Here is a 15,362-nt window from a genome sequence, read left to right as displayed (position 1 = left end):
AATATGTTATTAAATCATTAATCGTACCAATAAATGAAAGATTGTTATAATTTTAGCAATTTCTTTATCAGTAATATTATTTATATTTTACATAGTAATGGTTTTATTTTGTTATTTATTAGGACGGTCTAAGATTCATTGGACAATTGCAGGTAGGTAGAATTCCCAAGAAAGATTAAGACTATATAGTTTAAGGGTATGAGATATGTAACCTTTATGTGTTTGTTCACATGTATTAGCAATCACGTAAAGAACAATGATCATGTATTGTCCATTATAATTATGATTCATAAATCATTAACGAATGTGAATAATTTTCTATATATGATGTTGAGTTGAGTTATGAATACAATATATATTTTTGTGTCAAATATAATGACCGCTTTGTTTGTATTGGCTGTTTCAAAGTGAGGGCGGGAGATATTTACACAAAGTGAACATATGTAGACAACCATATGTAAGTTTTATCTTTTTATAACGCTTATTGTTAAATGGACTTAGAGTTTTTATAAGATAACCAGAGTATCGATTAATTTAAACTTGACCAAAAAAATTCCCAATGGAAAGTGAATACAAATTGTATACAAACTCTTTAAATAATAAGTTAATATTCAGTAATAATTGTTAATTTACAATAAACTACTGTAAAATAAATTATGCGAGAACAACATTTCTTCACATAGTTCAAGAAAGATATATATACAATTTTGATTTGTTTTCCACTGTTTCGTTTCCAGCAAGGATTTTCAGATCTTCTAGGACCAGGATTTATCGGGGTAAGTACCGAAAGAAAGCATTGTATAATTATGTATATAAGATATATATATATATATATATATATATATATATATATATATATATATATATATATATATATATATATATATATATATATATATCGAAATGCAATGACACATTTTGATAACGCTTATGTGTATTTACGTAATATTGTGTTTCACAATCGTTACCTCTGGTATTATTTTATTAAATTTCTTCCAAAGGTACGTGGGAGAGTTTACTTTATAACTCACAATAGTGCATCTGCAGTGATGCAATTTCTATACATTAGGATTGCACATTATTATTATTACTGTTATTATAATGATTGTCTGTTTCTTTTGGAGTTTAACATCCCTTCAGTTCAAACCTATAATGGATTACTTATGGCAATACGCTTAACAAGTAACCCTAAACGAATGAACTTCCACAAATATTATTACCATGGTCATCAAGTGAAGTAAACTTAAAAGGCAATTTATTCAGAGAAATATGAAAATTTGTTCTCATTTTCTTGTTACGTTTAATGATTATAAGTAACTATATATATATATATATATATATATATATATATATATATATATATATATAGTGCCTAAATTAAATATTTTTAATACTTGTATTTGCTTATAGTAACAGATATTACTACTATAATTGAAATAAATGGTAAATATTATTACTCTCAAAATCTTTAGGAATGAATTTAAAACATTTGTTCATACTATACATCCATAACTTTTCACCTTTCTCATATTGAGAGTCCTACTGAAGTCATCCTACTAAAGCTCAATGTATCGAAAAAAACCAGCAATTATTGAAACATAAAAGGAAGTACCTCTGTTTCAAATTTTAACTTGACTGAAGGCACGGATCTTAGAATAGCGCTCTATATTACTATTTTAAATTTGTGCAGTACTTTGTTTTAAATACATAAGTTGACGTGAAACTGCACAAGATTTACTATCGCATATTGTTCAAAATTTGGTCTAAATATTACTTTAGAAAAATCTCACAGTGAACCGTATTTTAGTCAGTGTGACTACAGTCTATTTTCTCAGAGTGCAGAAAACACAAATAAAGCACCTAATGATGGATTTATCGAAATTTATATATGGATGTTTTCAAAATAGAAATAATGGACTTCCTTCGATTCTCCAGTATGTTCTGAAATCAAATAAATTTCATATATTTTGTTCTCCCCATTTTCACCACTCATTGCATAAATACATGCGTATAACCAGACTGGTAGCGGTGAACATGGACGTGACTTAAACATAAGGTTGACTTAAAATAATATTAATATTCAGAATGTATTACTGATGGAATGAAATGGTCTAATTAAGACTTTCGGTACTAGGGGAATGTTAAATATTCCCCTGTAAGACTATACTGTACATAATATGCGACTATATGTACTTTTAGGAAGTTCCCTTGGAGCGTTGCAAATATTCGCAGGAAACATTTGTTCGACCAAGGAATACGTTAAGGTGCCACATTTATGATAAACAGATTGGTCAATCCAATCTTTACGCGTAGATACATTTCGCCAGCCAACCCACCTCGAAATTTCGAAACAAACCCTATGCCAATCGTATCCACAACGTATGCACCTGACTGTACTGCAACAGTTTTCGTTTGTACTACTTCCGGTACAAAGGAATAAGTTTTAAAGTGGATGTTTTTTTTGGGAAGGGAAGCCCACATGTGTTTCAACTTAGCAGGACTAAGTACGAAAATTATAAATATTTGCTCCTCGTATACTTGTACTGCGTTTGTGCCGGTTTGTACCGAAAAAATATTCCTTTGCACAGTATTCAAATCTGAGAAAATCGAAAAATAAAGCTGCCCTACTAAGGTCGTGCAACATACCTGGACCATTGAAAAACTTCTACCGATTTGAAGATCCTTCTCTACGAATAATTTGTACTGCGTTTGGTCCTGATCGTATCCTAAAAGTTTTGTTTGTACCTGCTTCAAACTCAACAAAATCGAGAAATAAAGTGGTCCTGATAAGTTCACGTATTCCTAGTAAGACCAGAAAATAGATTCCTACAAATGTGAATATTTTTCTGTAAGAGTCGTTCATACTGCATTTGTACCGATTTGTACCGTAAGAAATTTTGTTTATAATGGTTTCAGATTCGAGAAAATTGACAAGTGAAGTGTTTCCTAAGTTCACATGAACATAGCAGGACTATTGGTATATTTCTTCAAATTTCAAGAATATGTGTATTCTAATAAGAATTACACAAACCAAACTTTATTTACATTTTAAAAATATATTTTCTACACCTACTATTTAAAATGTTTAAACTGGAAGTCTTACCTAAAGCGCAGACAACATCAGAAAAATAAAGTGAAAGACTTATGCACAAGAAATAAAATAAATAAATTCACATCATACATAAAGTTTTCAGTTACGTCAACAAGTCTGGTTGACTATTTACTATTTAGCAAAATTTAAAACGGTGTTTAGGAAAGATTTTATGAAAGTCATAGCTTCAGAAAGTAGTTTAAAACCAAAATTCACTTAACCTTATGACGCCAACCTGGGTCCGTGTGGGCCCAAGGCTTCATTATATTTTCTCTGTATATTCTCTCTGTTCCTGTATATTCTCTTTGTTTGTTTCATATTCTTATCCACGACTCAGGACATCTCTTTTTAACATATTTTCAATTCACTCATAACACTACTTGGACGCTTTTTCATTTAGAAATTATTAGCGTATTTAAGAACCAAAACGTATTTAGCACACTTGGGGTCCGTACGGACCCCATGACTTCCCATGCTTGCATATGCACAGATATATAAATAAAGCTTGGTAATTGGTAGTTCCTAATAACAACGACATAAATAAAAGTAAATATTTATTCCTCTGAGAAGTGAGTTGTGTTGTTTTAAAAAATGTCAGAAGATGGCAGCACGATCTTTATGTTATTATTCTATTAGAATTTTGATACCTTACTGGATGTTACTACACACATATTTTTGAAACAAATAAATTCAATTTAACAAAAAGTGTACTTCGTGTATAATATTTGTGAGGAAATTGTTCTATTTCATTTGTATTTCAAAGTTGCCGGAGTATATTACTACTGAAATAAACAGAAAATGATGCGTTTCAGGTCACAATTTCATCTTCAGGTCAATATTCCTATTGGCCTTATCAGCTGTGACGTACCAGACGTCAGTACGGCTGTTTTTTGTGATCCTATCCTCTTCCTGGCTGAAGAAGCTGATAGTTTGTGTGTTTGTCCTGGCAGACTGATCTAGCCAATACCAGAGTAAACCGACGCAGACTAAAAGCGACTTCAAGTCTACCTGAGAACCTATCCAAACGGGGTTCTCTTTACCTACATTATTACCTCACCTGGTTCATTGTGAACACATTTATCAGGCCGGAGTGCCTGCATCTTCATCATGGCGTCTCAGCCTTTGGCTGGTCGTCATTCTAATCTGCCACCTGTTCTCCTTGCCCCCTCAACCTCTGCGAAACCAGGGTTACGGAGGGCACGATCTCTGGAGAAAAATCTAGATAGTAATTCTCGTTCAAGCTCACCTAGTAAAGCTTCAAATAGTACTCCACAACCACCAGCCAAGAGACCACATAAGCTTCATGACAATATTCCAGCAGATACTTCATCCATGTCTGTTGACATGACTGACACGAACCAGTTTCCAACTTTGCAAGAGACACTCAAGGCTCCAATCTACTCTTTTCTTTTAGAACATTACGATCCAAAGTATGAGGACCTCAAACGTCTGTTTTTGCAAATCACTAAATACATGCCACGTTCTGCTATTTCTCAATTAGTTCGTACTCGCACTGGTATTATTATTAAGACTAGTGATTCACAATTCTCTCGCAAACTGTTGAATTCCTATAGCTACGAAATCTTCGGCACAAAGGCAACTCTCAAGACTCTCTCTACTTCTCGTCTAAAGCAACCACCCCCACCTCGTAGATCACCTACTCTCTCTGTGGTCATTCGTGGAGTAGATCCTACATATACTGACTCAGAGGTTCAGGAGGAGCTCACTCAAGAAGGTCATACTATTCTTAAATGCCTGAGAATTCGAAATAACCAAGGCCCGACATACATGGTGCGGGTTCTCACAAATTCTCAGCAGACCATCAATGATCTATTGGATCTAGGAGCTTATATTTACAAGAAACGACACCGTGTAGAGCCGCCTCACACATCTAAACCCTTGCCTATTAGATGTGAGCGTTGCCAAACTTATGGTCAACACCCTACCAATCAGTGCCATAACCAACCAAAGTGCGGCTACTGTGCAGGTCCGCATCTGACCCGTACATGTTCCAATATGCAGCAACCCCCTCAGTGCTCTCTCTGCCCAGAAAAACATCCAACCTATAGCTATAAATGTCAATCTAAACCATCACCAGATCAGTCCAAACCAGAGAATCTTGTCCCATTACGTCTCCCGAAACAAGCGCAACCAGCACCACCACCTTCATTGGAAGCACCTGTCACCATTTCCCAATTGCTTTCTTTCATCACCTTATCACTACAGAACATCCATCCATTTTTGCGACCTCATATCTTACATCATATACAATTAGCTGCCAAATATGTTTTTCATGCAAATCTCCATGCCACATACACTGGACCGTATGTTTACTTTCACTCCCGCACTCAGGAAACGGCAGTTTAATTCCTTCATTACAAAATACATGTTCTTTTTCATTATGGGGCTTACATTTTTATTTCTAAATATTCGTTCTTTGCAACAGCATAAACTATTGTTTCAAGCCTTACTCCAAGAAGAACATGTTGATACGTTCATTCTGAATGAAACCTGCCTTACTTCCAAACTCCATTGTCGTCTTCCTGGGTACCAGCTTATCCGCCATGACAATCCACATGTCTTACGCCGTGCCAGTGGTGGTGTTGCTATTGGCTTTTCGCCTGCCATTCCATATCGTCAGCATTTTTCGCCTGTTCTCAACCTTCCTGAGCACCTTCTCACAACTGTTTACTATAAGAACTTCTACATAACCTTAGCTACAATATACGTGCGGCCCGGCCATAACATTCAATTACCATTCTTTCAATATATATCTAACACCTTTCGTACTTATCTTATAATGGCAGATATCAATCTCCATAGCCGTTCCGAAGCACAAAGAAACCGCTTTCATAACTTTATCACCGGTCATACGACTGGCATAATACTTCCTCTACCGAAACCTACACGCCCAGATAGTCGAACTACCCCAGACGTTGTCATACTCTCCTCTAATCTTGCATCTCAGTTTACTATCGATGTTCTAGATCTCATAGGCAGTGACCACGCTCCTATCAAGCTACAACTTCTTTCCAGACCAGCTAGCGTTGACCGATCCAACCCCTCTACTTGTACTAGGCTGCGTTTTGATCGAGCCGACTGGGCAAACTACAGACTATGTATACAGGAAACCGTCAATACTGTTTTGCCTCCTACCTCAGAGTCTGAACTTTATTCTTGTGTAGATACTATCACAAATGCTATCACCTCTGCCACAACCCAACATATCCCTTCATCTAAATGTTCTTTCTCTCGCCCTCCCCTTCCTCCACAATATATTCCTCTCATTAAACGCTCCCGTCAGTTATACAGAGATTACTTACATACTGGCAATGTCGAGTCCCTTCATCATCATCGTCAACTTCTTCGCACAGTACGCAATTACCTTAAGGCATACAAGTTACGCTCTTGGATCAAAACTTGTAATCAATTAGGCGCTACAGCACATCCCAGTCAGTACTGGAAGCGCTTTAAGACTCTTACTGGGCAGAACACTCGTATCACCTATCCTCTCATAGACCAAAATCAACCTCTACATACTGATCTCGACAAAGCCAATGCCTTTGCTAATTATCTGCAGGATATTTTTACTCCTCTGCCGTCTACAAACCCACATCGCCCACATCCAGCTGATCGTCTGAACCTAAGCTCACCTAATCTTCAACCCCATATAGATCACACACTTCCTGACACTCCTTTAACAGCACCAATCACAGTTCCAGACATCACCTCCGTTCTCGCAAACAAACGCAACACTGCTCCTGGACTGGACAGCATTACATATCGCCAGATCAAAGAGAGTCCGTTCTCGCTTCTCTACCTTTTGTCGGCCATCTATACGTTCATCCTACGTACTGGTTACTTTCCCGCTCAATGGAAAACCTCCAAGACGCTCATGTTTTTGAAACCACAGAAACCTCCCGCCGACACCAAGTCATACCGTCCAATCCAACTCACATCTACATTTAGTAAAATACTCGAACGCATCATAGTTAAACGCTTGCATATCTTTCTGTCGTCTAGAAACATGCTCCCCTTTCAACAAGCTGGCTTTCGTCCATATTATAATATCAACGATCAACTTCTCAGGCTCAGTAATTACATTACCAATCACTACAATACTTCACGCCCTTCCTGTTTAGTTCTCTTTGATCTCGAAAAGGCATTCGATAAGGTATGGCATCCTGCACTGATCTACAAACTCAATAAGCTTACACTTCCCATATCTTACATCCGATTCATCTTTAACTTTATTACCTGTCGTCTGGCCTACGTTTGCATTAACTCCACCTTGTCTTTTCCTATATTCATCCACTCTGGTGTTCCTCAGGGCTCTGCACTCTCTCCCCTTCTTTATATTCTGTTTGTCGCTGATTTTCCCCCTCTTCCAACAAAGGTCCACTTGTTCCAGTACGCCGACGATACTGCCCTACTGGCTACATATAAAACTGTTCATCAGCTCAATATCTATATGCAACAAGCCATCGATACATTCGTCACGTGGTGTCATCGCTGGCGCTTGAAAATTAATGCATCTAAAACTCAAACCATAGTCTTCCTTCCACCTCACGCTCGCTCCCGTATCCAACGCAACCCTACTCTTCTCCATCTTTCAGTTGACGACACACCCTTAGTACCTACAAAAACAGTTAAATATCTTGGAATTACATTTGATCATCACCTCACCTGGAAGCCTCACTTAAAAGACATTACTAATAAAGCGTATATTCGCCTCAACTTACTGAAACGTCTGACAGGCACTACTTGGGGACTTAACGCCGACACGCTTCTGAAAACGTACAAAGTTTTCCTTCGTCCAATCCTCACATTTGGTTTCACTGCCTGGCTGTCTGCTTCCTCTCAGTATTACGAAAAACTCAAAGTTCTTGAACGCCATGCCTTACGAATTGCCTATCGAGTTAAGCTTCCCAGTCCCACCCGAGACCTCTATGAGCGACTCAGTTTTCCCCACATCTTATATCATCTTGAAGACCTTCGCACCAAATATGTCTGCCGCCGCCTTGCGCTCAATCAACCCCTTCTCCAGGATACTTTTGAAGCACATGCTCGCAGTCCCCCTCCATTGCTTACACCGGCTATTCCTACTCCTCTCGCTTTGCTGTTCACTCTCTATCGCTTTACTCTTCCTCCAGACCACCCAGATTTTGCTTACTACCAGCCATATTGCTCCGATGAAATTCTTCCTTACATTTGGCCATCACATGCACAGTGACACCTATTGTATCTAACAGGGCTCCCACTGTCTCTCATCAATGCCTAGTGTCGCCCCTAGGCGAGAAGCTAACCTGCATCTGTCTATCTAACACTTACCCCTGTGATGTGTGAAAAGTCAAAATTACGTTGAGAAAATTCTGTTATTTAGTTGCAGTGTCTTGTCTAGGACTGCCTAAAGAAAGCGTTCTGCGGATGTCAGAACTGAGGTTGAATCGGGTGACAGCCATTACGAGAATGAACGTGAATTGTCTGGGGAAGGGAAAAGAGACTGAACTAGTGGTGGCTTCAATGAATATGACGTGGACATGTTTTCTAATTATGGCCCTCCGCAGCGTTCTAGCCGAATATTAGACATGTCAACAGAGCACGGAACAAATACTACAAAATTTGCATCTCCACGTGGAAGAAAATCAAGTGCACAGGACCCTCCAGAACACCAGACATTAGCAAAAAATGTCGTCAAGGAATTCAAACGAGCGGAATTAGGTATTCAGAATGAACTACATGCCTTCCATGTTTTCAAATTCCAGAATCAGCAAATCTAATTGTGCAGGAAGCAGAAGCTCGGATCTATGTTGAGAAAGTAAAGGAGTAAAACTCAGAAACGACCAAACTTAAATATGTACGTTCAAAGACTTCATTATTTTGGCCCTATTTCAAAATCGGCACGCGAAGGGTTGACTGAATTGTGACCATGTGAAAAAGGACGTCCAATATTCCAAGCAACGACCTCGCTGAGTCATTTCTACTGTCTCCTTAGCTTTTTTATTTCATAATATTCAAACTAGTCAAAAGAAACCAGAAACTTAAAGGAAAACAACTTTCCGTGAACTCTGGGAAATATTCGTTTTGAATTTCTATGTCTTGCACAGATCTGGAAATTTGTAAGCTACGGATCAATAATTGGTACCTACATGTGGAAGGTTTTTTTGTATGCTTACATTCTAAGTATGACTGGAAAATACGGTATAAACATTTACTGATGTGCAATACTGAAATATCATAATCATTCAAAGACAAAATATATGTTTGGCAGCACGTAGAGCATGAACGAGGAAATTTAACAGACCTGGTGAAGTGACTTGTAAAGCAATGATTAGATAAGCGAAGAAATATAACCATGGAGATTTAATTCACAAGCACCGGGCACGCCGAGAATTGCGTCTTCAAATAACAACAGTTGTTGATACAATGAGAAGGTGCAAAAGGGATAACCATCAGAAATGGTTGAAAGCCGTGAGTGATCAGTAAAATACGTAGAAATAAAGAAAATGTAGTATATAGAAAATTTCAGTAGAATGTAACGTAGTTCACAAATGTTGCACTATATGTATTGCTTGGGGTCCGCACGAACCCCAGGTCGGCATTAACGTAATCTTTGAAAGGTTGGCGCCAAAAGGTTAAAATATACTAGAAATGTACAAAAAATGTAATTCATTCAAACATACTGCATTAATACTTTTTACAATAGAAATATTACTTTCTCGTTAAACATGCATTTTAATGTAAGCATTTATATCATATTTGTCGCTTATAAAATGTCTACTCATCTGTAAAATAAAAAAAAAATCCTACACACCATCCTTACCTCTCCTACTTCTAAATGATAATAAAACTATTTAGTTTGGAATTTAATGTGTTTTAAGAATTCCAATCATTGCATTAAACTCAAATTTTAGTTGTCTACTTAAACAAACAGACTGGAAAATTACAATAATTTTCATCACAATCCATTGGTTTGTGAGGTTTAAAAGTTTATATAAATTAAACATTCAACGGAAGAGAATTCCGTGGAATATTGTGGTTTAATGCGAATAGTCTGCACTTGGAAGGTCTAACTGGACTCTGCAAATAGAGACTGTTCATTGTATTAAAACACTGAATCAACATTACTATATACACACAATCTCTCAACAATTATCAGTTAATAAATTGTATAGAAGTTGTTCGGAAATATAGGTGGAAGACATTTTACTTATTTTTCTTCATTTACTTTATTTAAGATGGCAAACAACATTTGAGTTTGATGTCATGGACGGAATTGAAACCCATTTTGAATCCCAATTGAATATTTTTGGTTTTCATTTAAAACTAGAAAAGGTAAAGATAAAGGGTAAGCTTTTTTATTTTAGTGATTACTCGACCTTTTTAAACGGCAAACATGACACGAATGCTTACATCAAAATCCGTGTGTAACGAGTAACTAATGTCCCTATGCTAACAAGTAACTAATGTCTTATAGTGAAAGATTATGCCGTATGTTGGTATGAATTCTGTTTTATGTACATTCCCATTACATTTCTCATGAATTTCGGTTTTAAATACTTTCTGAAGAGGTGATTTTTTTTCTAAAATTTGTTGAACTCCGTTTTATATTTTGCTAAATAGTAAATACTCAACCAAACTTGTTGCCGTCACTGAAAATTTGATTATATGAATGTATTTCTTTTATTTGTTGTGTATAAGTGTTTTACTTTATTTTACGGTTGTTTTTGCACTTTAAGCAAGACTCCATATTCAGATATTTTAACAGACGATCTAAAAGTAATGTTTCAGTTTAAAATGTAAATAAAGTTTGGTTTATGTTCCATGTCTCTCTAATTTTTGTGTAATTATTATAGGGATACACATAATCTTCAAATTTGAAGAAATTAATCAATAGTCTTGATATGCTCACGTGAACTTAGCAGAATCATTACTTTTTGATTTTCTCGAATCTGCAACCGATAGAAACAAAATTTCATAAAGTACAATCCGCTACAAATACAGTATGAACGATTCCGCCAGGAAAATCTTCACATTTGTAAAGTTTCATTTTCTGGTCCTACTAAGTATACTTGAACTAATCAGGATCATTTTAATTCTGAATGTTCTCGAATTAGAAGCTTGTATAAACATTTTTACGATAACTTCCGGTCCAAACACAGTACAAAATATTCGTATAGAAGGATTTTGAAGTTTGTAGACATTTGTATTCGGGTCCACCAAGGTACACGTGAACTTAGCAGGACCACATTACTGTACAATTTTCTCCAATTTCAAGCAGTGTCAAAGGAAAAGGATTACGGTACAGTCTGGTACAAAAAGAGTGCAAACGATTCTGGCAAAAGATCTTCAAATTTTTAACAATTTATAAATGGTCCTTTTATGTTACCTGAACTTGCACTTCAGTTTTTTATTTTCGCAAATTTGAAACCGGTACAAGGGAAGGTTTTTAATGTAAAAACCAGTACAAACGTAGTAGAAAGGTATGGAATAATAATATTTATAATTTTCATACGTGGTCTGGCTACGTTCACACATGTGAGTGCTACCCTTCACACAGACCCTACTTTAAAGCCCTATTGCCTTTGTACTGAACGTGATACGAGGGTTGTACCGGAAGCAAGGTTCCTATATTTTTTTGAAATAGAAAACTGTTTATTGTTATTAATTTATACATCCTACGAAAGCTTACACTCTTGTCTATTTTTCAACTTAGTCTCCATTTTTCAACACACTTTTCAAGACGGTGCTCTAGCTTTTGTAATCCTGAGCCGAAGAAGTCTCCCGCCAATTCGTTGAGCAAGCGTGTGACATCTGCTCAGGTTTCATCGTCGCTCTTGAAGCGATTGCCACCTAAGTGTTCCTTTAGCTTGGGGAAGATGGAAGGACAATTTCACAGACAGTGATCCTCCGATCTTTGAGCTGCTCACTGTTGATCTTCTGTCAATCCCATGCGACACAGGCGGTCTTCCATTACGTTCTTCATCGTGAACATCGGTGCGACATTCAGCAAAAGACCTGTACATTCCGGCCGTGCTGCACGGACATACACTGTTCACCATAAGCCTCAGTCTGTTGCCAATGAATCTCCACGGGCGGTAATTTCCTTGCTTGGAGAAACCGGATTATTGCTCGAACCTCGAACTTGGCTGGAGCGACGGTCAACACTTCCATCTCTGACGGCTGCCAAGCGAACACTGAGCGACCTGAGCGAACTCGTACAAACAAAAATTATTGCGGTACATTCCGTTACGAACGTAGTACAAGCGATTTACATATGGTTTATTTGGAAATTCCAAGATGAATGACTGCCATTTCCAAACCCTCACATTTTAAAATACTTAAAACTTGTAGCGGAAGTGATGCAAAGAAAACTTTTTGCCGTACATTCCGATACAAACGTAGTACATACAATTTGAATACGTTTTATAGCGAAAGTCCAAAATGGATGGCTGTTGTTTCAAAAGCCCAAAGTTTTAAAACTTTTATAACTTTGTATCGGGAATGGTACAAACGAAACTTTTTACGGTTCATTCCGGCACAAACGTAATACAAACGATTAAAATATTAGTTGCTATGAAATTCCGAGGTGAGGGACTGCTTTTACCACATCCTTCCCACTTTAAAGCTCATATCTTTGTACTGCATGTGGTACAAATAAAAGATTTTGCTGCACATTTCATAACAAACGTAGTACCAACGATCTGCATAGATTTTGTTTTGGAATTCGAAGAAGGGGGCTATCTTTTTCACAGCCCTCACTTTAAAACTCTTATAAATTTGTAAAAGAAGTGATACAAAGGATATTCGTTGCAGCACATTCCGGTACAATCATAGTACAAACGCTTAGTATAGGTTTTGTTTCGAAATTCGAGTGTGAGGTCCGGCGAAATGTACTTTTATCCTGAGCATTGACACTTGCATTTGTCTCAAATTAAATGGCTCTCTTTGAGGAATTCTAGTTATTTTCTTGTCGCAACCGCTGGCCTTGCATAACGTTGATCCTCACCAGTAAAATATATTTCAGAAATTTATCTTTTCTCGCCTTGTTTTTAGATAACCTTCTCCTAATTTATGCAAGTCTGAAATCATACCATATGTAAAGGCTTTCCAAGTGATATTCCAATAATAATTCTGAGATACGCATGGGTCTGTACAATGCTCTGTCACATTTGGCTTCAATACACTTAAGATAAATGCAGTACTACAGCTTATACTTTGTATTGACATTACAAATTGTTGTAATTGACATTTCGCACATGCTTGTGTCCTGAAAGTTGGTTACATGTATAATTATCAACCTACGTACGCAATTTAACCAAATACACTTTCTTGTAAATCACCAATGCCCAACAATAAGCCTTTTGTTATTTTTATGTGACAATCATTGTTTCCGTACAAAGTAACAAATTTCACTTCTCGCTAATATGAACAGCAACAATGAAGCCCATAGAAAAATTAAGATTTCATCATATGTGTTTTAGTGACCACTCTAATGTCATATATGAATACCAATAGTCATTCAGTTTTTTTCTGTGATTTGATATATAAAAGCACACACTCACTTGATAGAGAGAGGCCATATTAAAACTTCAGGTAAGTTTTTCAGTCGATAGTCTGCACTATTTTTTAATGATTGAAGCTAACTTACATCATATTTCCGTGTGTGGTCTTACTAAATAAGTTGAACATTTTCACTTTGGGAGTGGCCTCGTATTTAAAAGCACGAACACATTGATTGAGCACATTGCTCCCTAAAAGTGATTAATTTACTATGTAGATATGTTCACGAAATGTGTTCAATATCGATGTTCAATATCAAATCTTTAGAACATTTCCTTATTACTTTCCCTGTGTGTTTTCAAGCTCCTTTTTCTCCAGATTTTTAACTTATATCACCACTCTCTACATAATGTTCTTATTATAAACTCACAGATGGAAACTATTGCTTACATATTACATCAAATGTCCAATGAAAATTTTTGGGGGGAAATACTATTATGAAACTTCTTGAGTACCCTTTAGGCAATCACCATCTGCTATTTTCCGAAAAAGATATAAACTCGTTCCTATATATTTTTCGGTTTGATATAGTAGTAGTAAGGGTGTATTTCACACTACTACTTAAAACTAACAGGAAAACTTTCAGTGTCTTCTGCGTAGACTGAAAAAGATTTAGCACAACACTTACAAGTGTTTTATCTCAACTTCTGGTAGATCGCTATAAATGCGTGTAGCACAATATTCCTTATGTTGACAAGTTTTAGCCGTTCATCTGAATTGCTACTGGCCACTCGTAATAATTCTTCCTAAATCTTCGTAATAATTAAAAGAAATCATGTTATTTTCTTCCTCTGTCTCAGTTGTGGTTTTACACATACCCCGAAACCTCTAATCTCGAACACAATCATTTTGCACCTTAAGGTTGCGTAACACATCTTTTATCCTTTTGATGATCTGCACTAGATAAGGCTCCAATTCATTATCTCTCAGTGAAGATCTGTGAGTAGAAATTCCATAGTCAGATCAGATTCGAAACATACATCCAGCTATCAAACTTTGTGAACACAGCTTTCTCGAATTGGTTTAGTAACATATGGCTATGGATGTTTGTTTATGTCACTAGTAATTAAAGATTGCTTTTGTCCTGGTCTTGCTCCAATTTTCCAACTATACCATACCTTTATATTGTAAATTGCAACAACATTTCTCCGCTCATAGGGGGAGCAACATGAATATCATAATTTACATACAAAATATACTGTACAACCTTTTAATTGGTATTCCTAGTAAGGTCTTTCTAATGAATGTTTTCATGGTCTTACGTAGCGTCTGCACTATAATTGAAATGGAAATGTAAAATGTAGTCATGTCTTGCGGAAAGTTTATTCATCTTCGCAGTGGAATACCTTAACTTTCGTTATAAAGAATACATCACTTATTATATACCTACTAACAAAAATTGTGAGTTGCTATATGTTAGACTTCACCTTTGAGACTGTCAGATAAGGCAAAACCCCTATATACGCCGCAATAAAATCAATACTTTTCCCCATACAGCGTATTTCAAAATATATTTTACCTATGTATTTAGTTATTATAGTACTATACCAATACGAGTATCTAACTGTCATTATTCATGAAATGATCTATACATATAAGACAGACTATGAGCGTATCTTAAAAAAATAAATAATGCGTTCATAAAATATGGAATAACATAATGACATTTTAATATACAACAAAGTAGAATGCTTCCGAATAAATAATA

The 15,362-nt window shown here is 36.3% G+C and overlaps 1 protein-coding gene across 1 annotated transcript in view; it reads left to right on the top strand.

Moving 5' to 3' along the window:
* LOC145661491 (uncharacterized) overlaps positions 1-15,362 on the top strand; it is a 159,234-nt gene that overhangs the window by 90,829 nt on the left and 53,043 nt on the right. The window contains exons 25-26 of the mRNA XM_081726808.1: positions 123-152; positions 738-776. Of these exons, the coding sequence (XP_081582934.1) occupies positions 123-152; positions 738-776 (69 nt within the window). The remainder of the gene's footprint in view (positions 1-122; positions 153-737; positions 777-15,362) is intronic.

This window comes from Thermobia domestica, chromosome 10 (genome assembly GCF_964235325.1).
Source record: "Thermobia domestica chromosome 10, izTheDome1.hap1.1, whole genome shotgun sequence".
Classification (NCBI taxonomy): Eukaryota; Metazoa; Arthropoda; class Insecta; order Zygentoma; family Lepismatidae; genus Thermobia; species Thermobia domestica.
Note: the sequence above shows the minus strand (reverse complement) of the source record. Positions and strands in the feature narration are given on the sequence as shown.